The following is a 23,888-nucleotide window of genomic DNA, read 5'->3' as shown; positions in this document are numbered from 1 at the left end:
TAAACCAATCAATAAATTTTATTATTTAATAGTTGGGTAAGGTACTCAATTGGAAAAATTTTGCTACGGTACATATTTTTTAAATCTTAAATATGGTTTTAGAACTTTTGAAATCTTAATATTAGTTGTATCATTCAATATCAGTTATATTATCAAAATCGAAATTATAAAAACATAAATGTTAATGGTAAAAAATGTAATCACATAAAGTAGAAGTCCACCACCAATAAATCTATGATTTCGATCCACAGCTTCTCAATTCTTTTCCGACATTAATTCATTTTAACACCCATGTCGCCCTTGATATAAGCTCACCAATTAACAATAACAAACTGTGAAGTTGTTCGAAGAAATCGATAAGATGTTTGATAATATTTGAGCTCAATATATAGCCTGTCTATTGAAGAAAACCAAGCCCTGTAAGTAAATATTTGGTTTACTAACTACTAATTATATTACTCTTACTCTACAAAGTCAACAAGCTAAGTAAACATATTATGTTGGCCATATAAACATAATTGGAGCAAAGTATTGATAATCTGGTAAGCTTTTTCTTCATAAAAATCATTAAAAGGACGAAAGGCATCAATATTGACAATTTTGTAAGCGATTAACTTACTCTTTCAAAGTACTGAGCTTTCAGAAATTTGTGTTTCATGGTGAAGCTACTGGAAAAATGTAATTACGGCCATCAAAATAATTGTTGCCTATCAACTTTTCATATGACATACTTTCATTTCAATTGAAAAATATTTTTGACATGAACTAACAAATAAACATTCTAATCATGACAGTTTTCATATTAGATAAACAGAGTAGTGGCAGCTTCAAATCTCTAAACACCAGTTTCTTTATAGAAAAATAAATAAATTATAGGAATGAAAAAGAAGAATTACTCGAAGTGTTTTAATTTACTAAAATAAAGTGTCTATGATGAAGATATTGCAATAAGATAAATTACTAGTGATATTTTTAACAGTTTTTCCCGCTACAGTTTGTTTTCAAAATAGAGAAAGTTGAATGACAAAGATACCAACATTGTATGAATATAAGTTGTTTCTCCATAACAGAAAGATAATGATGTTGAATTTTTTACCAATAATGAAACTGAGACTAAATAAATAACAATGATTTTTATATTAATCCATTAACCAAGTAATTCAAAGACGGTCTAGAACCGTATCTCTGGGATCAGAGATCACGAGAACGGTAATCAATCAATAATGTCTTAAATCTCAACCAGTCAATAAAGAAGCACTTTCATTTCTGCAAAATGATTATCTAACAAATCAATATATTATAATTATTATAGTTTTGAAATCACCATCAAAAATGAGACTATATTGCTGACTGTTTTCCTGGCTACTCTCTCGTGGCTGATTTTAAATTTAGTTGGTTGAAGCAGCAACCATCGTAGAGACTAGAGAGCACTCGGTCATTCAAGCACTTTGAAATTGAATTAGAACAACCAGGTATGTAGTTACAGCTCCAGCAACCTGACAAAATAAAATAAAACTAAATAAATTATTCTTATCTATATAAATAAAAATCGAGCCTCAAATTTTGACAATAACCTTTTTTGTGTGCACCGAATTTGATGATTTTTTTAGTTGTGTTAGTTATGTTCAGTATCAGGTTTATGGCCTATCAAATTTATGATCCGACTTCAGGACTCTTTCCTACGGTCCTTCAAAGTTTACATGTAATCCTTATGGGAGATTTGTGAGCTGGCCACACACAGAAATAAAAATCATCTATTATAATAATTGCTTCATACAACAGCCATCAGTAGATAGTAGACAAGTGTGTGTGCTGCTCCATAGCCGCCCATTCATGTATTTTATTCTAAACGCCCCGACTAAAAGCAAAATGACTGTTCTGTGTGTAACCATCCAGCAGTGCGGCCTCAGGTTAAAGACCTGCTGATGCTGGTGATTATGTAACTGCGCTCCTATTGGACCTGTCAAGAGCCTTTAATAGTGTCAATATCGATATTCTTTTATGAAAGTTATCAAAGCTCGGAATTAGAGGCGTGGCGAATAGATTGATAGCATCATACATGAGCAACAGGTTCCAGTACACATGTATATATACTCCTAATGGGTTAGTAAACTCAGCCAAGTTACCATTGACACGAGGCGTACCACAAGGCTCCATTACTCTTCATATTATATATAAATGATATTCAATTTAATGTTCCTGTCACTGATAAAATTACTCTCTATGCCGATGATTGTACCTTGCTATTTAAGAGATCAGATCTCATAGACTTGGAGATTGAGGCAAATAACATGGCAAATGAGGTTGTGCAGTTTTTTAATGATTCAGACCTCACTATAAATTCAAACAAAAGTCATGTCATCAGCTTTGATTATAAGTATCGTCCTTTTCACCCCACCATAACACTTGGTGAAACGAACATTGAAAGTTGTACTGTTGTGAACATGTTAGGTTTGTCGATGGATTCCAAGCTTAATTGGGGGGATCATGTGAACAAGCTATCATTGAAATTGAGTAGGTCACTTTTTGCATTTAGAAATATTGTTAAACGGGTGCCTAAAACAACAGCAAATAGTGTCTACTATTGAATTGAATTGAATTTTATTGTTTCCGAAAAAATACAATGTAGCATACAAATGTAAAAAACACATGTACACAAAGTTAAAAAATAAAATAATAGAAACCACGCTAACATGAACCTAAAGGTTTGTTCGTGAGTCGTGAGTTGAATTATAAATTAAATATTGAAATGAAAGAAAGGAGTTCTGAATTTTTAGCCGACTATAAACAAAATAAAACATCTTATAGTAGAAAATAATTATTAAAAGAAGAATTACAGTTTAAAAGACATATTGAAATTATGTGATTGTTTATAGAGAAAAAAATGAAACAATAATAAACAGGGCACTCATACCATCACATACACACAGAGGGGCACAAGCACTCACACATACACACACAAACACAGCACACTCACACAACACACACACCAACACGCACATAGCACATAGTACAGTACTATGAATGCAAGGATGAGCACTATCATAAGTACAACGATCTGAGGAGACTGGAGCAATCGTCATCGTTGCACTGATTGAATCCCACATTGCTTATGGCATTGAATTATGGGGGAGTACCTCGAAGCAAAACATTCAAAGAATTTTTGTTTTGCAAAAGTCCACAATAAGATACCTGGAGGGGCTCAAATTTCCACAGACATGTCGGGAGTCGTTCAGTAGCCTAAGTATTTTAACTGTTCCATCATTGTACATTTTCAAATCAATATTACATGTGAAGGATAGGTTGAATTCATTCCAAGTTAACTCAGATATTCATGGCTATAACACTAGAGGAAGGAATAACATTTCAGTTGAGAGACATAGGCTGAGTGTATTTGAGAAAACACCTACTTATAGGGGATAAAAGTTTTTTGCGAGACTTCCGGCTGATTTGAGAAGTATTGTTGAAGAAAAACAATTCAAAACAAAACTATATTCTTTTCTCAGTGAGAAGGCTTTCTATGAGATTGACGAATTCTTGTTAGAGTGAAAAAAAATATTATCTAAATTTTGCAAATTTAATGAATTGTTAAGTGTTATTAGAGTTTTATTTTAAGATTGATATTTTATGTTATTATGTTATTAATCTGTGACGTTTTTCAACTGTATTACATTGTTTTTGTTATACTTTTGTTGAGAATAAAATATTATTATTATAGACTTACATGCTCTAAAGACATTGCTTTGTTTTGGATAATTGTGCTGTCTTCGGTGTTTAGAACTAATTGATTTTTAGTAAATTATTTATTTTGCAGTTGGAAAATTATCTATATAAATAAAATGCCGCATCGCGCCTCCTCAGGTGTGCATCCAAAGCTTGTCATGAGATGCATTAAACTATTTGGCGGTACGAGGTTCGCCGGGCCAGATAGTAAGAAATAAAAAGCAAGTGTACTGATTTTATCTATAACATAATGTTATAAAATAACATTAGGGATGGGAAATTCATGAATGACGCATCATCATGTCTGAACTACTAGACTGATCAACTTGAAATTTTGCATAAAATAACAAGTTTTTCCATAACATTATAACATAATGTTTTTCCATAACATTATAACATAATGTTATAGGATAACATTAGGGATAGGAAATTCATGAATGACGCATCATCATGTCTGAACTACTAGACTGATCAACTTGAAATTTTGCATATATAGATTCTCAATTTACCGAGGTTGGTTGAAGGCCTATTTTCAATTCTTCATGATTTCATTATGTCAAGTTTTCAATTCGTCATGCTTCCAGTTTGTTATAGGCTACTTTTCTTGAGAATGGTCATAGATAAAATAGTGAATTCATAAATTCATACATTACATATTTTTTTTTTCATATATTTTCAATAATATAACAATATTCAGTGTTTACAAAAATGATACCTCACTATATAATATATGTGTCGAGGTTATCATCAAATTAATACTATTTTATGCTACAACAGATAATACAAAAATTCCAAAAATCTAAAACTATATCTATTACCCTAAGCATCACCTAGTACAAAGATACTAAACCGAGGTACTATTTTCTACATATAAATTACCTTATTTAAAAAGAATACTGCTTAAATCTAAATCCTACTTACTATTAGTTCCTCACTACTTTGTATCCCAATACTGAATAACCAATGTCTAATTTTTCTTTTGAACCTATTGAAATTTTCCTCTCCTTTGATTTCTAATGGTATTCTATTAGATATTGTAGGCCCTAAATATCCTAGTGATCTTTGCCCAAACGCTGTATTCATTCTTGGTACTTCTTGATTGTAACGTTCTCTTATTCTAGTATTATGGCTATGATTTATGATATGGTTCCTATTTTGATGTTTTTTCATATACCCTAATAACAACAATATATACAATTGCCTAACGCTGAGTACTCTATTTTCTATAAATAATTCTACAGTTGAAAACTGGATTTCCCTGTTTCCCATTATTTTCAAAATGCGTTTTTGAGTTTTAAATAATGGATCTATAAAACTGAAGTTAGCTGCACCCCAAACTAACAGACCGTACCTTAAAAGAGATTCAACTAATGTTAAGTATACAGTTTTTAACATTTCTTTGTCTATGATACGCCTTAATTGATAGAATTTGTATATAAGCTTCCTTATTTTGGCAGTTGTATATGTTATGTGTTTGTTCCATTTCAATGAATCATCTACTATTATTCCTAAATACTTTATATTGTCAGAGCGTTCTATTAGTGGGCAATTACAATTATTGTTACAATTTCTATCACAATTATGGAGCTTCATTGTTGTCATGTGTGGTTTTGTGCTATTTGTTAAAGAAAAAGCTAAAAATTTTGTTTTTTCTGAATTCAATGACAATAAGTTATTTCTTAACCAACTAGTGATTTTTGTGAGTTCTATCTCTGCTGTTTGGAACACTTCTACCCAGTTTTTTCCTTGAAAAAGGAGTGCTGTATCGTCAGCAAAGGCTATAACTCTACCTTGAATTTGAATGGAGCACAACTCATTTGCAAAGATCGAATACAAAATTGGTCCTAAAACTGTTCCTTGAGGTATTCCAAACTTCATGGAACCCTCTGCACTCACATGGTTCTCAACCTTTGTTTTTTGCTGTCGATTGCTGAGGTAGGATCTGAACCATTCAAGTGGCACTCCTCTTATACCTATTGCCTCAAGCTTTTTTATTAATAAGTCATGGGAAACAGAGTCGAAGGCCTTTGCTAAATCTAAAAATACTGCTAGACATTTATTCTTTTCCTCTAAATTGCTAGTTACAAATTTTGATAATTCTAGTACAGCTAATTCTGTACTTATACCTTTGCGGAAGCCAAATTGGTTAGGAGAAAGAATATTATTAATTTCTAAAAAGCTTATTAATCTTGATTTAACTAGTTAATTACTAATAATTAGTTTATCGCCTGCTTTATGTATAGGTCTGACACAGATTTGCTTCATTGCTCTTGGAAAAGTACCATATAACAAGCTCAGATTAAAAATATGAGTTAAAGGCTTAGAAATTAAATCTTTTATTCCTTTCAAGGTCCTGTTATCTAATCCATCTAGGCCTGGTGCACTATTGATGTGTAAAGAATCAATTGTGTTTATTATTTCCTTTTCATCTATGGGGAAAAGAAACATATTACTCTGTACATGCAATTCTGGTACATTATCTGCTATAATTTCGTTAATATTTTTATTCAGACTCTCAGATATTTTGTTAGCCATACTCTCTCCAATATTAACAAAGAAATTATTTACATGACTCAATAGTTCTCTAGGATTATCTTTCAGTGTGACTATGTCACCATTAATTTTCAAAGCATTCAGTTGTATATCCTTTTTCTGATCTGAATCTGTAGCATCCTTGATTATTTTCCATGTCTTCCTTACATCATTGTTTGCTTCATTTAGTTGCATCTTGAAATAATTTTCTTTTGTAGTTTGGATGAGTGACGTCAGTGTATTTCTGTATCTTCGGTAGTAGTTAGCGAGTTCTCCGTTCTCTGGGTCCAGCTTCCTTCTTCTATTTAGAGAATCCCTTGTTCTTATAGCTGAGATAAGTCCTCGTGTTATCCATGGTTTTATGCTCTTGATCCTCTTCTTTTGTCTGTAATGATGTGTATTGCTCTCCATATGTTTTTGTAGAATTTCTAGGAACTTTTCGTAAGCTGAGTCTGTGTTATTTGACTCAAAAACCTCCGTCCATTGTTCCACTCGCAGTCCTCTCCTCAAGCCGTTCAAGTTGACAGATTTACAGTTAGTTGAGAGTTGACAGTTAGTTGAGCTCTGTTCATCCCCATTTGTTCTGTCTAACTGATGTTCTTCCAGTCCAAGAATTGTAATGAAGTGGTCTGTGATACTCGAGTGATACACGATTGGATGGATTTTACTTTTACAGTTGGTCAACATATGATCCAAACAAGAAGACGTTCCCGCTGTTACTCTGGTAGCCTTTTTAATGCAGTTCTTCAAACCGTGTTCACTCAATAAGTCGTAATAATCATCAAGTTGATAATGCTGATGTGGCTGTAGCGTATTAATGTTGAAGTCTCCTGCGCAAATAATAAGTTGACCTCTCAGTCTACCAAGCACTGTTTCAAAGTCCTCTAAAAACTCTGTTATGCTGGCGTAGGAAGGTGATCTGTACACTGCTAATATATTATATCTCTCCTTTGATGTTTGAAGTCGTAGATGAAGAACGTTGGCCTGTCTGATATTTAGTTCTACCGATTGTACATTGAGATTTTCCTTTGCATATACAATTACTCCATCATTTTGAGTACGATTATTCAAAGAGTGAAAAATATTGTAGTCCTTCAGTTGCTTCTGTGTATAATCTCTTTTGATCCAGCATTCTGTTAGTATTATTATATCGAAATCATGGGACATATCCTGTAGTTGAATCATCAGGTCATCGAAGTTCTTCCTAATACTTCTGATATTGAGAGAAAATACAGTTATATTAGAGTGTTGAAGAGCAACGTGGAGTTGTTGTTTATCCTCAATCACACTGTCCTCTATCTCATCCACGGAATCAAGTTCATTTGCCACATCCAGCACGTTATTATTACTCATCATCATGCTTATTCATACGCACCCCTCCATGCGTGTTCTCCTCTATTTTCCTCTGCCATCTCATTATATATTTATCATCAAAGCTTAATGTGTTTTTTATAAGCAATGATATGAGATCATTCTCCGCTGTTGTTAGATAGTTGAAACTATGAGTGTGCCTACTGAGTGCTACAATCACATGACTTTCACTGTTATAGATCTCTAGATCCTTTGAATTTGTCCTCACTAGAATAACATTTCTATAAGTAAGACCTTGTGCTTCGTGTATCGTGTGAATTTTTATTGTTTTATCAATCCTGTCACCTAGTAACTCTTGAATAATTTTTTTCTCATTCTGCGTGTATGTTAATACAAGTGTTTCTGTGGAAGACCGCCGTTAAAGATGGTCTTCCTAATTGAGCGAAGAGTTCACTAGTTGTTTCAATTTTACCATAGAATTTGGATAGTGCGCAGCATACATCGATCGGACATCTTCTAGTTAAAGTCACTTTCCGTGTGGACTCACAAAAAACTGAAGGATGAGACCATCTAACTTTCAGTCCACTCCTTTCGATGTAAGGAATCTGTTTAGAATCACCAAGTAGGAAAACTTCGGAGCATCCTGATAATTTCGCAATGAAACCAATGTAGCCAGCATGCATCAGTACAGCCTCATCTATAAAGACACGATGATATTTCTTGCCCACTCCATTTATAATGAAAGATGAAACGGTTCTGTAATCTGATCTTATTATCTTTCTACAGTAATCCTTACCGTACTTATGAATGACAGCCTCTCTGATGTCTTTGATTCCTGCTCTTGTTTGACTGAGAACTAAATCTATTCCTGGTTTATGCTGGTTCAGTATTTCAAACGTCTTTCCACACCCTGGCACACCATCTATCCACGTAATATTAGGAAGACTTGAAGCAGAAATGTCAATTGATGATATTTTCTGATACAGCTCACCGTTTAACATGAGTTGTGTATCTCTACTAACAAGAATGTATTTTTCTTTTGTTAAGAATCTTTTATTACTCTCGTTGAATTCCACGTAGGTTCCTTCGTTATCCAAGCAGAAGCCCATTCTATAACTTTTCCTAGTTGGCCATAGAAATGTTCTTAGATTATTATCATAAATATTCATCTCTTTACGCTTTATCTCTATTAGGTACGAATAAGAGCTCAATAAGTTTTTTTTTGTAATGTTAGTCAGAATTTCATAGTAAATAATAGAATTTATCTGATCATGTTGACTCAGAAGATTTCTGAGCTCCAGCATACTATTTATAAATTCATATTTGGGTGGTTTTTCAGGTAAGTATCCCGTTGGACATGGTTTCTCATTGTTTTTCTCTTCTGGAATATTTAAAAATGTAAGATTATTTATACCCTTGTAGTAAAACACATATTTAATGTGTTTTGTTGCCAAGACAGTACTTAAGAGATCAATACAAGATACATCAGCCATGGTTCCAAAAAAATCAATTCCAACTGTCAGAGCTTGTTTATCTGAAGCCCATTCATCGATCATAGATAGTAATATTTCTAGATTGGAAAGCAAGTTACTATTATCTGTCAATAAAAACAAATTGAGTATTTTCAATGTCTCGTCGAGTTTCACCGACGCATCAATTTGCTTTGTTTGTGAAAATATAGTAGTTAGACTATTGAAGTAATCAATGCTCATACATTTCCTATTTACTACGGTAGCAATGCCCTTGGAAATATTTACTTTTCCGTTTTTTACGCTGGTGAAGGAAATATTCAGGTCAGTGTAACCTCCAAAATTAAATACGAGTGATGTCCTACTTTTTGATCTTTGTTGAACTCTATATGTATAATTCAAATTACCTAAAATTTCATTAATATCCATCACAATATTTCCAGTCTGATTTATTATTTTTTGAGAACAATATATATTTTTAAACAATCCCATAATTAGTCTTTTCAATCAATTGCTGCAATGATTTCTGGTGGCTAGGACATTGTGGATCGTGAACTTTATGATTTGATGGCTTTTTGTTCTTCTTACAATTGCTACATATTGCTTCCTTGGCGGTATTTGGACAATCTTTAGTACTATGATCTTCAGCACAGTGACCGCAGACTTCACTCTCTTTTTTGCAATACTTTGAAACGTGACCAAAGAACCGAAAAAAAAGTTGAACCGAAATAAAGTCATTTAACCTGCAAGAAGTCATGTCGACAAAGACTCGTTTCCTATTTATTAGAATTCTTCTTATCTCGGGCTCACATTCAATGATCCAATGAACTACTTCCTTGTTCTTTGGTCCAACCTTGTAGAGAGGCTTACATCCGTTTAAAAATGATTCTTTTCCTAGTTCAGAGATAGCAAAGTTTTTGTTGAAAATACTCTCGGCTAGTTCCTCTTTGCTTAAATCACTAGGGACATCGTAAATTATTAAACGTGGCTTCCTATTCTGTGGTTCAACTATTTTCAAATTTTTCATATTTCCAGTCTTCAACGCCTCATTTTCAATGATTTTCTTCTTGTCCTCTTCCGAATTCAGAAAAATCATGAGGCCACCTCCTCTAACATTCACGGTCTTTTTAACTCTAATATCGTCTTTGTTTTTGATATTCTCCCGCAATACATTTTTAATAATTCTACTGTTTTCCACTTCGTTCAGGACTGGTTTGACTGGCTGCAACATAACTATATGCTCCTGTGGTTGTAGTTTCCTAACATTGTTCCCTGCAACTTTATTGTCCTTCAATTTTCCTGGCAACTGCACCATATCAGCATAGCTTAACATAGGCCTACTTTCACTTTGTTTCATAGTGTCTACCGCCTTATTTATATTTTTAAGGGACTCCTGAATACCCTTATTAGTGTTTCCGAGCCCTGCCGCTAGCTGTGAAATTGTCACTGACCTTGTTTCTAGTTTGACGATTGTTTCCGACAATTCATTAGTTATTGAAATAAATCTGTCGAAATCAGCCCTCAGAACTTTTCTTTTTTCAATTCCGCTTCCGCCCATAGATTAAGTTCGTGCTTTATCTGCTTTAAAAGTTCATAATCCTTTGAAAATTCATTGCTGATTACCTTTGATGTAGATTGCTCTGCTGGTTTCTCCATTGTAGGGGACTCCTGGACCTGTCCTGAAGATGATGATTGCTCCTGCTCTTCTCCCACTTCCTCGAATTCCGGAATTAATCCATATGGCGCCCTGACCGGTGATCTCATACGTAACGTAACGGATGGATTCACTAGTCTATCAGCTATAACTCACTTTTGCAATAATCACAACACAATTGTTATTATGTTCCGCAGCTCTAAACAACGATGTTTACTACTCGTTGTGATTAAATGGTTATGGTCCCTATCAATTCAATGGTTATGTTCCCTATCTTCTATTTCTTCTACTACATATTATATTACTGTATATCCTCTTCTTCCATATCTACACTATATACAGAGTTCGTGAAAAGCATGAGAACAGATGAATATTTCTTTCAAATGGAAAATTGACGATAGGTCTGATTGGGGATCCTATTCGAATGGAAATAACTACTTTCGCACATCAAAATTTTTATCCGCCATCTTGGAACCGCCATTTTGAATACAACTTTATTTTTTAAATTGGAAGGTGGTCATATGATACATGATTTTGAAACAGAATTCCAAGACAAAATTAATGGTGAAAACCGCACATCGATATCTCAATCCGTTCAAACGTTATTCAAATTCATAGATTCTAATAAATCATCTATCTACTGTACGAAAATCAAAAATCTACTATTATAATAAAGGAAAGAACTGGCTTATACACGTCCGGGATGGGAAATTCACGGATGACGCATGATCACGTATGAATACTAGACTGATCAACTTGGAATGTTGCATGTAGATTTTTAATTTACCGAGGATGGTTATAGGCCTATTTTCAATTCTTCAAGTTTTCATTACGTTAAGTTTTCAGTTCGTCAAGTTTTCAATTAGATCCTTGCGGAGCACGGGTTACCTGCTACTAGAAAATAAATGACAAATAATTTTACAGGGAAAAGGAAACTATTCGATAAAATTCTGTAATAAACTTACGGAAATGATAGATGACAGATTCAATTCAAACATTCCACTAGCAGAGAAGCCCATTATCTTATGAGATGACAGTAATTGCAACAAGAAGGTTTTCAGCTGTAACAAATATACTGTATCAGAAAGCATCAACTAAATATTGACGCACGTCGTACATTTCTAAAATGTTTACAAAATGGAAACGACATTGCAGTTGTTGATGAGAATAATAAAATTATAGCTTTTTAGCTTTGACACCACGAAAGAAGGAGATTTGGTTGAAGAGGTATAATCTTAACAGTTTTAATGGGAGATACCTTCCATGCCCAGCCTCTCAGACACGGTTATGAGAGGATATTGCTCCTCAACCTTAACAAATATAAAATTATTTCAATCATAACAAATATTATTTCCAGTAATGTGGTATCTAAAAATACTAATGAAAGCGCAATTTACCTCTTTCTTCATGCCTGGCTGCAGATCCTCATTTAGCAGCCTGCAAACGATGAATGATGTTTTATTAGCCTGAAATAAATTATAATTCATCAATCTTTCTAAAGACAAGTATTGATAACAAAATTGAATAGCTCATGAATAATCCATGAATAGCTGTAAAATAATATTAATCGATGAAAGTGAAAATTATTGAGAGTGGATATGTGAACTTATTGAATCAACGAATTTCAGATTACCAATCTAAATGTAAAGATAATTTTGAATCTTGATCTAGTTTAGTTGGAAAGAATTGAATGTCCATATAAAATTGGCAATCATAAATATTTTTATAAGATGCCAAGTTATTTCTACTAGATGCTAATAAGTTCTACTCGCTCGGGGAGAGGGCAATTCAAAAATAATATACCACGTATCATCAAATTGATACACGATAAATAAATCTAAATAAAATAATTACTTTTGATTATGATGTGATCCGTGCTTACCTCATCAGTGGTAGAAGCGCATGGAAGAAACAAGAAAACAAGCTTCAATATATTTGCTATGGTCCAAAATACTTTTCCCTCTTTCGTCATCATAAATACATGACCAGAGCTCGAAGTTGTTTTTATATCTATGTATAAGAAATAGGGAGTGATGACAATGTTAAGGAATAAGTCGAAGGTAGCGGCTAGTATTTGTAGTCCAAAAATGTGGTTGGTCAACTCCATTGCTGATCGAAGCTCTTCACTCAAGTTCCTCAGAGAGTCAACTAGTTGTAGATCACACTGTCCATCTGAAACAAGATAAGGCAATATTATTATTATTATTTGAATTATCATTCCAAATCAAAATGTTGTGCTATCTTTCAATGATGAATATATTTTCAAAAAGATACATAAGTTTGATTTTGCACTGTATTTGAACTAAATTGGTATTGGTAAATACCTTACTAATGAAGTATCCAAGATAATATCAGCAGCTTGGATTCATAATAAGAACATGCTCGCATTTCAACATCATACGAACTCTCTGCTATCTGTTCTAGGCATTCAAGTTATTCGTAACGTTCTAGAGTATCCTTTGGAGTGTGTTAAAATTTAATAATTGAAATTGAGACATGATTTTAGTACCGTATGCTAATGTTATCGTTCAATGTATTCAATAGTAGAATGAGTTCAATGTTTTTGATTTGATATTTCTGCAGTGCTTCACCGTTCTAGTTTTAAATTGTAGCACATACCTAATTTTAGCACACTTCAATTCATCAGAATTCTCCCACATATAGAGAGAGCATCATTCATTTTCAATTCCTTCTCGGTGCATGTTGTCTTGTTATTTGGTTACAGTCGCTTCCGTAGAGATTGTAGACGACTTCTGCGAGTGTGACTGTCCGGTTTTTGTGTGTCGCTTGTCTGTTGAGTTGGTGTTCACTGATCCTCGAGGGCTTAGATAATAATGATTCTATTTTTATTTGTTCATTTTCTCCAATTATTTTAACCTTCTTTCTTTGTAATTGTTTGCCTAAGAAATAATTAAAAATTTGTTAGGTACTGTAGAGTAATATGTTTTAACAAGCTTTATTTTTGTATTAATAATTTAGTTATCCTTAGATAAATGTGTTCTAATACAGTTGAGCATGCAAGTCACCTTCTATAATTTGATATTACTTCATGTATACCCTTAGTAAATTTTATATTGTGATTTTCTTGTAATTTATCTACATGTTTTCATAAATGAAAAAAATGATAAATTTTTCAATCATTGAATTCATTCATTTGACAAACGAACATAATACATAATAACAAAGAAAAAACTTTGAAAAAAATTGGACAACCCTAGGCATGAGCCCGATTCGTAGTGGGAATTGGTGATTGATTCCACATAGAAGATTTGAGTTTTCATATACAAATAAAATTCGTTGTTATATCGCATTACTCATTAGCTAACTTGACTCACCTACAAGGAGATTGATATCATTCAAGTTGTCATTCTTGATTTTAGCATGAATTTCTTCAAGGTTCATATTAATCTTCATTAGAGCATTCATGAGGATCATGTTTATTTCGTAGAAGGTGTAAATGAATTGGATCAAAGTTATTTGTATAATTATGTTGGGTATTACTAAACAATTTGTTATTATTGTACTCAAGTACCCCACTCTCATTCTACTACAGAAAAACGTTAATAATACAAATACATACATTAGGAAAAAGAAAACTTTGCCTCTGTACTTAGTTGTGAACATCAAACTTGATCTGATGACTGCGAGTTTGTTAATTAGACTGTAGTATTCTCGCCATCGCCAAAAAGATGTCAGCGATGAAATTACGATGAATACTATTTTTGAATTATGTAAAAATGCATCGCTCATAAAATACATCATATTCACATTTTTTACATCAGTGGTATTTTCTCTAAAAGATATGTAGAAGTTTAGGTAAACTATGAATTCAGTAATAATTAAAATAAGTAAATTGAAAGTTAAGCAGAAAAAAAATCTGGTCACTTGGTAACAGAGGCTTGGCTCTTTCTCCCCAAGAACATCGTCATCGCGCCTTGTAATCACACCACTCAAACTGCATAGATAATAAATTATTGGTGCAATGACTGACAATACTGACATGAAGATGTAAGTTTTCAATAGTTTCAATACGGTAGCTGTTTTCCAAAAGGATAAATATTTCAGTTAATGTTTGTTCTGTAGAGAGAGCTGATCATACAGTACTCAATAGAAAAAAATATTTCTGAAAATTTCAAAATTTAATACTGAATAAAATATATGATTGTTTATAATAATTATTGATTATTTAAGGTTAAGATTAACAATAATGGATAAAAGTTATTCAATTTCATACAAAAATCAACTATCTATATTAATTAAAGATTTAAATTATTTCAAAATTCAATCAATTGATAGAACTTCTACAAGAAAAAGTTGGAATAGTTGGAACTTTCGCTAAATGTCTCAGCAAACCTGATCAGAGACGAAATTCAAGTACTTCATTGCTATGGGATTGTAAGTTACTACAAAAATCAATGGAAATGCCAATCTTCGTCAATATCTACCAATCAGCACGTTGTGTAGGTATCATTCCATTTCACAGAAAAGGAAAATAAATATTATTTGTACACCAATATAAATAGGGGAAAATCGGCTCAGCTATTGAAGTAGATTGAACATGATTTCCCGATTCATTCATCAAGTCATATTGGACATACGGTATCATAAATTTACTTAGAATTTTTATCCAAATGCCAATATTTATCCACAATACTGTGGAAGTCAGATTGCTTCTGAGAGTTCAAAACTTTCATCATATATGGAAAACTCTAAATAAACCCAGCAATCTTCATTGTAAATTACCAAATCATGTTGATCTACAAAAAAAATTAGACATTACTAGGATTGGTTTTTTTATTCAATTATTTATTTAGAATACAAAAGAGAATCGTCTTGACAATAGAACTTTAGATTAGATTGATTGGAAAAAACAATCGTTCCAAAATGTGCCATGTTAGTAGAATGTCTCATTGGGAATGTCTTATTTCTTGAAAATATAGTTAGTTTATTTTTTGATGTTTGTATTATCTGTTTGACTCATAATAAAAGATATTTGTCTTATAACCAGCTCGAAAATCAATGACATCCTTTGAAATTTATGGATTAAACATATGTGCTATTCACGATTATTTGTACAGTAGGTGAGCGCGAAGAGTGAGCTCTGTTCAGACCAACAAATTCATCAATCACATTTCAGTCCCACTAATATAGCTCAACTAATGTAATATTGTTACATTTTATTCAATGTTAATTTGCAGCATGTATCTCAAGTTCAGTTTTTCAAAATACACTTATATGTATTCGGTTCCGATAGAAAATATTGTTTTCCCATTTAATATCGTACATTCACACAAAGTAATTTAGATCTTATTGTTTTGAGAATTCATTAGATAGAATATTGACAATTCATAAACTCATAAAATTTAGGATATTATAAATCACTGAATTATTGAACTTATGTACTATCATTAGAGTTAATTACCTTTCCAGAGTTTTATGATAAGAAATAACATAATCCTCAAGGACATATCGAATCGTTTTTGCTTTTCAATGTCTGATATATTATTAACACTGTGGGTTCATCAACTAAAACTTTTGTACCGTGAATTGATATAACAAGAAAAATTATTATCATTTCGTTGTGGTATCAAGTATTTGTTTTCATATCATGTGGATTGGACTAATGCAGATTGAAAATTTCTGAAGCAATTCACGAAATTTAATTTGTTTCGAAAACTCTATAAAGGTATTTGTGAAACAAACAGGTTGAATAATGATGGAATGTTTTCCTTAAAACAGTCCAGCCTACATTTGCTTCACTAGATAGTAAAGATTGCTTATTTTTTCAATCACTTATCTCTAAAGGTGAAATTTCGAGATTTCAAGATTAGAATAATTGCAAAAAATACCGGCATGGAAGAAAGTCAATATTGTACTCAGTTCACTGCTTCTACAGTTATAGATAGCGGATCATCACATCTCAAGAACATTCTGCAATAACCATTTTGAGATTTTTAAATTTAACGGACTTCACAGTTCGTGATGGAATTAATGCAAAGAATATATCACAATGTCTGTTTCGCATCTGGTATTACCACGATTGAAACTTATAATAGTTTGATCGGGAAACCCTTCAATGATAAAAATCAGAAAATCTGGCACTTTATCCGCTCAGGATTTGCTATTTTCTTGACATCAATAGCTGAGTACTTTCAACTTATTCAGTTCTCCATGTATTTTAGTAAATATGGTGGAATAGAAATGCTAAGCATTATAACCGCTTACTCACAGCATATTGCAAGTGTTGTTTTCTATTTGATTTCTTCATGTGGGTTTCTAGAAAGATGCAGAGAATACGTCTCATTCATGGAGAACATCTACAAGGTGCAGATATGTTTGACACACAAATACAGACATGACTCGAAAATATGATATCGGTACTGTATTGTATTTGTTTTGTACTGGATTGGAATTTGCTTGGAAATTGTTCTTTGCTATCGTGTTGGAAATGTGCCTCTTTGGACCACTTGGGTTATAAACTCGTATGAGAACTTTCTTCAAATAGCGTTCATTGTGTCATTCGCAGAGATTATTTTGTTATTGGAAACTAGTTTCAATATAATAAACTTGAAGCTGTTGGAATATATGCATTACACCAAACGCAATTTTAGACTGAATCATTACTACGCTATGGACTTCGCACATTGTAAGTGGAGTTTTTTTTTTAAATATTATCCTTGGTTACATAAGCCTCATATTAACTGCATCACTTTTGGATAAGTTGTAGAGAATATATCAACTCTCAAACTGGAACTGAGATTTACCAACTTGTTGGATGGTTTTCAATATGATCAAGGGCACCCATATGAATTTTTGTAGGGGTGCAGTCCAACAAGCCTACCCGGCTCTGGTGGTATGAAATACCACCCTACCCACAATAAAACGGGAATCCCCCCCCCGGAAAATTGTTGAAGAAATAAACACCTCAAACGCGTTTTAAAAGTGCATTTGTCTTTTTTGAATAAATACATCCATTGAGGTTCGAATTCAAATTGGGTGAGAGACTTTGAAGAACACATTGCATGATCACTGAGTGTAAGCCTATTTCAAACATGCATTTTAAAAACTCACATGTAGTTTATTATTGATCGTTGGAATAAAATAGAAAGAAAATGTCTCAAGTCTCAAATTAAATTTATAATTTCACAACAATGCAAGCAACGAATACTTAATAAAAGGTGTAATGGGTAACTTCTGTAACACAATTTTTGACCCTGCAGCTCTGTTTGATTCTTCTTCTTCTTCTTATTTGGCATTAAAACCCAGCGCGGGTCACAGCCTCCCTCAATTTCCGCCTCCAAGCATCTCTGTCCACCGCTGCACTTTTCCATCGTCGCACCCCAATTACTGCTGCATCCTTATCCACTACGTCTATCCATCCTGCATACTGGTACAGCCTATAAAGCTCGTCATTATGCCTCCTACGCCAGACTCCTGCTTCCTGTATGCCTCCAAACACTCTTCTCAGGATCTTTCTTTCAAAGACGCCCAGCATTCTTTCATCCGCCACCGTAGTTGCCCATGTTTCACTACCATACAGTAAGACAGGCATGATGATTGTTCTGTATAGCAGCAGCTTGGTCTTTCTACTAAGAGTACATTTTTTCATCAGAGTTGATAGCGCGTAATAGCATCTATTGGCTAGCATAACCCTTCGCCATACTTCTTTTCTGTTTGATTAATTAGTCAAAAGTCACCAATTTTTATACATTTTTTGCTCAGGCCTCCAATGATGTATCGAAAAAATTAATGCTAATAATAATAAAAGATTTGATCATTGTTGACGAAGCATCCACGGCCCACTCAGAGCGCTGAAATGTGCACGGTTTCCTTGAGGCCGACGCGACGCTCGTCGACTCGTCCCGTGTCTACCAATGCACAACCACAGAATACAGCAGAAGTTTTCTCTGACATAACACATGCACGCTCACCCGCCTCCCATTACACAAGTGCGGGGGGGGGCACGAAAAAATCAAAATGAAAAAGTTTTCTAAGGAAAAGAGAAGAATTTTTGGGACAAGAACATTTCAAATCCGGTAAAAGATAAATCCATGAGATTCAGGGGATGAATTCTTCAGGGTATTGTAGATTGAATAAAACAAATCAATATTTATTAGTTATTTTATAATTTATTATTAGTTATTTTTGGTAAATTGAATAACTTTCTCAAAAATTGATATTTAGAAAAAACTGTTTTATTCAATCAACAATACCATGAAGAATTTATCCTCTAAATATAATGGATTTATCTCTTACCGAATTTGAAATGTTCTGTCCCAAAAATTTAAACTTTAGGCGCTCATATCTCAAAAAGTAATGATAGGAAAAAAATATTTTCCTGAGAAAACTTTTCCATTTTGATAGTTTGATAATAATTATACTTATCGAAAAACTTTGAAAATGATCACCAATAGAAAGTTTATTTTTAGCCTTTGCACAGCCTTACCCTAATCAATGAAGTCCTCGACCGTTCTCACCGACATACTAAAAACCTGGTTGCTGGAAGTGTTTCCTACTTTGAAAGCAGCTCGAAAGACATTTTATGGTCCAAGACTAAAAAGGACTTGAAGGAAAAACTTCTCTTGGAAATTCTCGTACTTAATTTATAGATGAATTTTAATCACTCAAATTAAAAGTAAGATACAAATATTAACTACAATAGTAAGATACAAAAATATAAGATATAAGAACAAATTTCATTAATTTTGTCAATATTATTAGTGATGTTATGACTTTTTTACAGTGATTGAGAGACCAAACATACCAATTCAGCAATTGAGGAGCTTTCATTGGAGCTTGTGTGAAGCTTTAGGAATTATGAATCGTTGTTATGGAGGACAGATACTTACAATAATGTTTTCGGTATTTGTGAAAACCACGTCATTATTATATGGCATGGAATCAGACTTGACTGGAGAGACAAAATCTTACAGATCTGGATACGTTGAATGGATTTACTTCAGTGACAACCTAATCAGATTGATCCAAGATATTTTCAAGGTTTACTTCTTAGTTTCGGCAAGTGCATCTGTGAGCAATGAGGTGAGAATGAAATTCTAATACATTTCTTTGAGTAATTGAAATTTTAAATTTCCTAAATTGAATTAAGATCTTATAAAAACTTTTTTCAAATTAAATGGAGTTTTATAAATCAGGGTGTTATTTTCAATACAAAGAAGCCTTGAACCTTCTCTAATGGGTTTTATCAGACGAGATGACAGTATTCTTTTCGATTTCACTTGAAAGATTCAGAAAAAAAAGTTTGTCATCTGGTAATTTATCTTTGCATCTTTCTTCAATTTGGACATCCTCAGATCTTCCAGTTCTCAAAATGTCTAGTGTATAAAAATAGAAGAACATTATAAAAGGTACTGTTAAATATTATGTTTTTGAGTAAAAGGAAAGGCTAGATGCTGGCTTTTAAATGGCAATAATGTTAATATTATATGAATTTGTTTGATAATTTTATATAATTAACGCAAATAACAAAAAGTTGAAATACTTGCACAATAAAAACACCAGACAATATAAATGATACCCCTTCAATTACACGTTTAATCTCATGTTGAAGCGTTTTCTGTAGGTATATACTCAGAGTATTGGAGATGTAAGCTACATAACGTCCGAAAGATCACCATGTGAGTAGTGGTTTATACTATTATCTGCATAAAATTATTATAATTATATTGCCATGGCGTTAAAAAGAGTTCAAGTAGTGTATCTTTGGAAGTTGATTGGCCCTTATACATGTCTTAAATTTGAATTGATTATGTGAACTGTATTTTTCCACTCTTCTAAAAATATCATATTGATATCATACATATCAATATCATAAACATAAAAATATCATACAAGAATATCATACATATTCTAAAAATATCATACAGTACTTCAAAAATATCATACTCTTATCAAATATCATACATATCATACGGTGAGTCTGAATGAGTTATTTTGGTTTCAGGCTGGAAAGACGGCTTTGATTGTATCTAGATTACTCAGTCGAAAATTGAACTCTCAATCGAAAAAACAAGTAAGCATGCATGCAACTGAAGTATACCTACGTGTATATAAATTATTATCAATAACTTGACACTTGTACAGTTAGCAAGCTACACTACTTATCAACACTATAGTTCTAGTTTTCAAACTGTCAGCATTAGTTGTATGGGAAGAGTTGTAGTTATATTGATGATGAATGGTGACAGTTTGAAGTGAATCTCACTATAGAGCATCATTGATAGGAGACAATTAGCTAACGTATAGCAATTAGAATCTTGACTTCACCAATAGACACAGTTGGATCAGTTTATAGAGAACTAGCATGTAACCCGTGCTTTGCACCGGGAAAAATTTGGTGTTGTAAAATAATACAATCTCCTTGTTTCCAGGACACATAAAAAAGTTTAATATTTTAAAATTAAATATTTATTTATTATTTTGTTCAAAATTACGTGGATAACCATTATAAGAGATGAAAAATTCCAAGATATAGAATATAATTCAAATATATGATATCCTGGTCCTGGGATAGTCTCGAACCAGCAACCATGAGCCGTGCACGCTATCATCCAAGCTACGGAGTCACTTGGAGTATTCCCTGTTTGGTTGAACGTTTTAGTTGCGGAAACTTTGAATCACAAATTTAATAAATTTGTTTTAATTATTAAATCAGAATTGATTGGAACAATGGAAATGACCATCCTCGGTAAATTTAGAATCCTCATGTAAAATTGCAAGTTGTTCAGTTCAGTAGCTCAGTCGTGATGATTCATCATTCGTGAATTTCCTATCATGTACATGTTTGAGACGATTCTTTCCTTTATTATATTATTGATGATCATACAGGAATCAAAATGTAATACATTCATTTAATAACTGCCGTTATTTCATGCTTGGAAGAGCAAAGTTAGTGCACAGCCTACTTAGTTTTCAAAGTGAATTGGAATAGAAAAATTGTTATTAATGATGAAAACTGTGAATTCAGACCAGATGAACATAGCTTATGTATGAAATCATCTACATCATGCTCTAGCAAGTAGACTTTCCAAAAAGTAATCACCAATTGTGAGATTCATTTAAAACTGTGAGAATTGCTTATTAATGGTTTCCACTCAGCCAATGCTTGATTTGATTCTTTCAATGGAGCCTAAACATTTAATTTCTCTCAGTAGGATATAGGCCTACCCTGCATCATATTTTTGAACAACTCTAGTTGAGAATAAAAAATATTTGATAGTCCTTGGAAAAACGTTTTTTTTCTCATTTGTAGAATGAATGAAACCAATATTCATACATTAAATCCTATTTTATTAAGCGAGCAATTTCTGTATATAAATTTATATGGTTATGTGGTTATATGATTATATAGGTATATATTTATGTCCAACGGATCTCGAAAACGGCTCTAACGATTTTGATGAAATTTGCAATATAGTAGTAGGTTTATGATATAAAAATTTGATTGCACTAGGTCTCATCCTTGGGAAAACTCGCTGAACGACATTAAAAGGATAATTCATCCTTGGCTGAAACAGTTGAGACTTTCGTCGTCTGTGGATAGTAAAACGTGAGCGAGTGATTTTGTGGAAAATCAAAATATCGCATCCCCGAAATTCATAAGCTGACGTATAGCAAGCTGTAAAATATAAACACGATCATTTTAGAGAATTGTGTTCTGTTTATCAATAAATAAAAATAACGAGCGAAGCTCGGTACCCCGATATTAATAATTAATTTGATACATTAAATTAATTTATCAGTGACATTTTTCAAAACTGTCAGAATTGTTTAAATTGGAAGCATTTCATGTTTTATGTTTTTGAATCACTAGTATTGTATTTTATATGTTATAGAAAATAAACTGAATTATTTATTCTACTATTTCAGCTAGAAGTGTTTTCTGTTCAACTTCTCCATACTGAGGTCAACATCACAGCTTGTGGGATATTTACTTTGAACTACTCTGTCCTAACAGGAGTAAGATATTATACAAATTCATAATTGTGTTAATACTTTTTAATAAGGTAGTTTGTTGTTCTTCATTTCAAAAACAATTCACAAGGAGACATTTTACAATTTTTACATTCTCATAAAGAGCTGATAATAAATAGTACACCAAATTCTATTATTCAGTTTTTAAGACTGGTCAATAAAGAGAAATTTAATCACATTAAAATGAATAGCCTTTTTTGTGAATTGAAGGAAAACAGTTCATAATCATGAATTTACAAACTAAAGAATAATCCTATAAAGCAAATAACTAAAATTGAAAAATTATCTACAGATAAATTCATCGACACAAAACTTCATTGAGAATTTCAAGTCAGGAGCGCATTTGAAAGAAAGGTTGGAATAGCTCAACTGATGTCAGCTACTGAGGATACATCAATATGGTAAAAACACAAAAATATTTGGGATTAAAAATGATCTTGTCTATGATTTTCCATTAGCTAGGAAATTGAAATAAACGTGATATAATGCTATGACAAATAATACATGATAAACGTCAATAATGATCCATTAACAATGTTTGAGTACTGCGCAGTTAATATCAAGAGTGAAGCATGTAATCTGTGAGCATGAATTGAAATTCAAGAACTTAATTGATTTAATTATGATTAAATCATAAATTGAGAAAGCTATCAATAAAAATCAATAGGAACAGTATTATGTAAATAGGGAATTCGACATCACTTATAAATGAGATTCATATTTTCAATAATTAATTTGTAATTAATCTATTTTTTCAGATGATTGGAGCTATAACAACATATCTTATTATTCTAATTCAGTTCAAAAATTCAGATAAAGTTAATAAAGTAGTTGGAGAGCAATAAGGACAATTAGTACTGAAATGATAAATTATCAAATGATTATACTGTACATGGATTCTCAAGTGATAATAAACTGTTTTCTCCAAAGATGGTTTTATCACGCAAATAACTCTTCTTACAATATGGATTTTCTCATTAATCAAATTTGAATGATTTTAGAGCTGTTTTTAACTGATAAAAAGTGGCAAGGTATAGATGTATAAAAGCACCATATCATTACTGACACATGAAATAAGGAGATACATAGAATTCAATTTGTTGATCAATCAATTTTAACTAATGGGGTTGGTTTAAGGGTGGTTTTAAGCACAGTTGAAATGACATCAGTCACCCATATAATTACCTGAATCTGAATATTAGTAA

General features: G+C 32.4%; 2 protein-coding genes across 7 annotated transcripts in view; one reads left to right on the top strand and one right to left on the bottom strand.

Moving 5' to 3' along the window:
• Window positions 1-342: 342 nt before the first annotated feature.
• Window positions 343-23,532, top strand: LOC120350491 (putative gustatory receptor 28b). Its single transcript, XM_039424046.1, has 7 exons — window positions 343-419; window positions 3,815-3,930; window positions 19,433-19,731; window positions 20,654-20,722; window positions 22,579-22,668; window positions 22,976-23,084; window positions 23,442-23,532. The coding sequence occupies exons 2-6, from the start codon at window positions 3,840-3,842 to the stop codon at window positions 23,045-23,047; spliced, it is 621 nt and encodes a 206-aa protein (XP_039279980.1). The 5' UTR covers window positions 343-419; window positions 3,815-3,839; the 3' UTR covers window positions 23,048-23,084; window positions 23,442-23,532.
• LOC111056165 (activating signal cointegrator 1 complex subunit 1) overlaps window positions 1,325-23,888 on the bottom strand; it is a 68,050-nt gene continuing 45,486 nt past the window's right edge. For 2 of the 6 annotated variants that reach the window (XR_005570805.1, XR_005570808.1), the window contains exons 8-10: window positions 12,572-12,861; window positions 12,087-12,155; window positions 1,325-1,496 (exon numbers count right to left, since the gene is read on the bottom strand). Coding sequence is in view for 1 of the 6 variants with exons in the window: in XM_039424044.1 (XP_039279978.1) it covers window positions 12,115-12,126; window positions 12,572-12,861; window positions 14,025-14,691 (969 nt within the window). In the remaining 5 variants the exon portion in view is untranslated. Of the gene's footprint in view, window positions 1,497-11,654; window positions 11,751-12,086; window positions 12,156-12,571; window positions 12,862-14,024; window positions 17,140-19,538; window positions 19,718-23,888 lie in introns of those variants that run through there. The other 4 variants (XR_005570803.1, XR_005570804.1, XM_039424044.1 and 1 more) reach the window with 4 other exon arrangements.

This window comes from Nilaparvata lugens, chromosome 3, assembly GCF_014356525.2.
Source record: "Nilaparvata lugens isolate BPH chromosome 3, ASM1435652v1, whole genome shotgun sequence".
Lineage (NCBI taxonomy): Eukaryota > Metazoa > Arthropoda > Insecta > Hemiptera > Delphacidae > Nilaparvata > Nilaparvata lugens.
The sequence above is the reverse complement of the archived record's forward strand: the minus strand, read 5'-3'. Positions and strand labels throughout refer to the sequence as shown.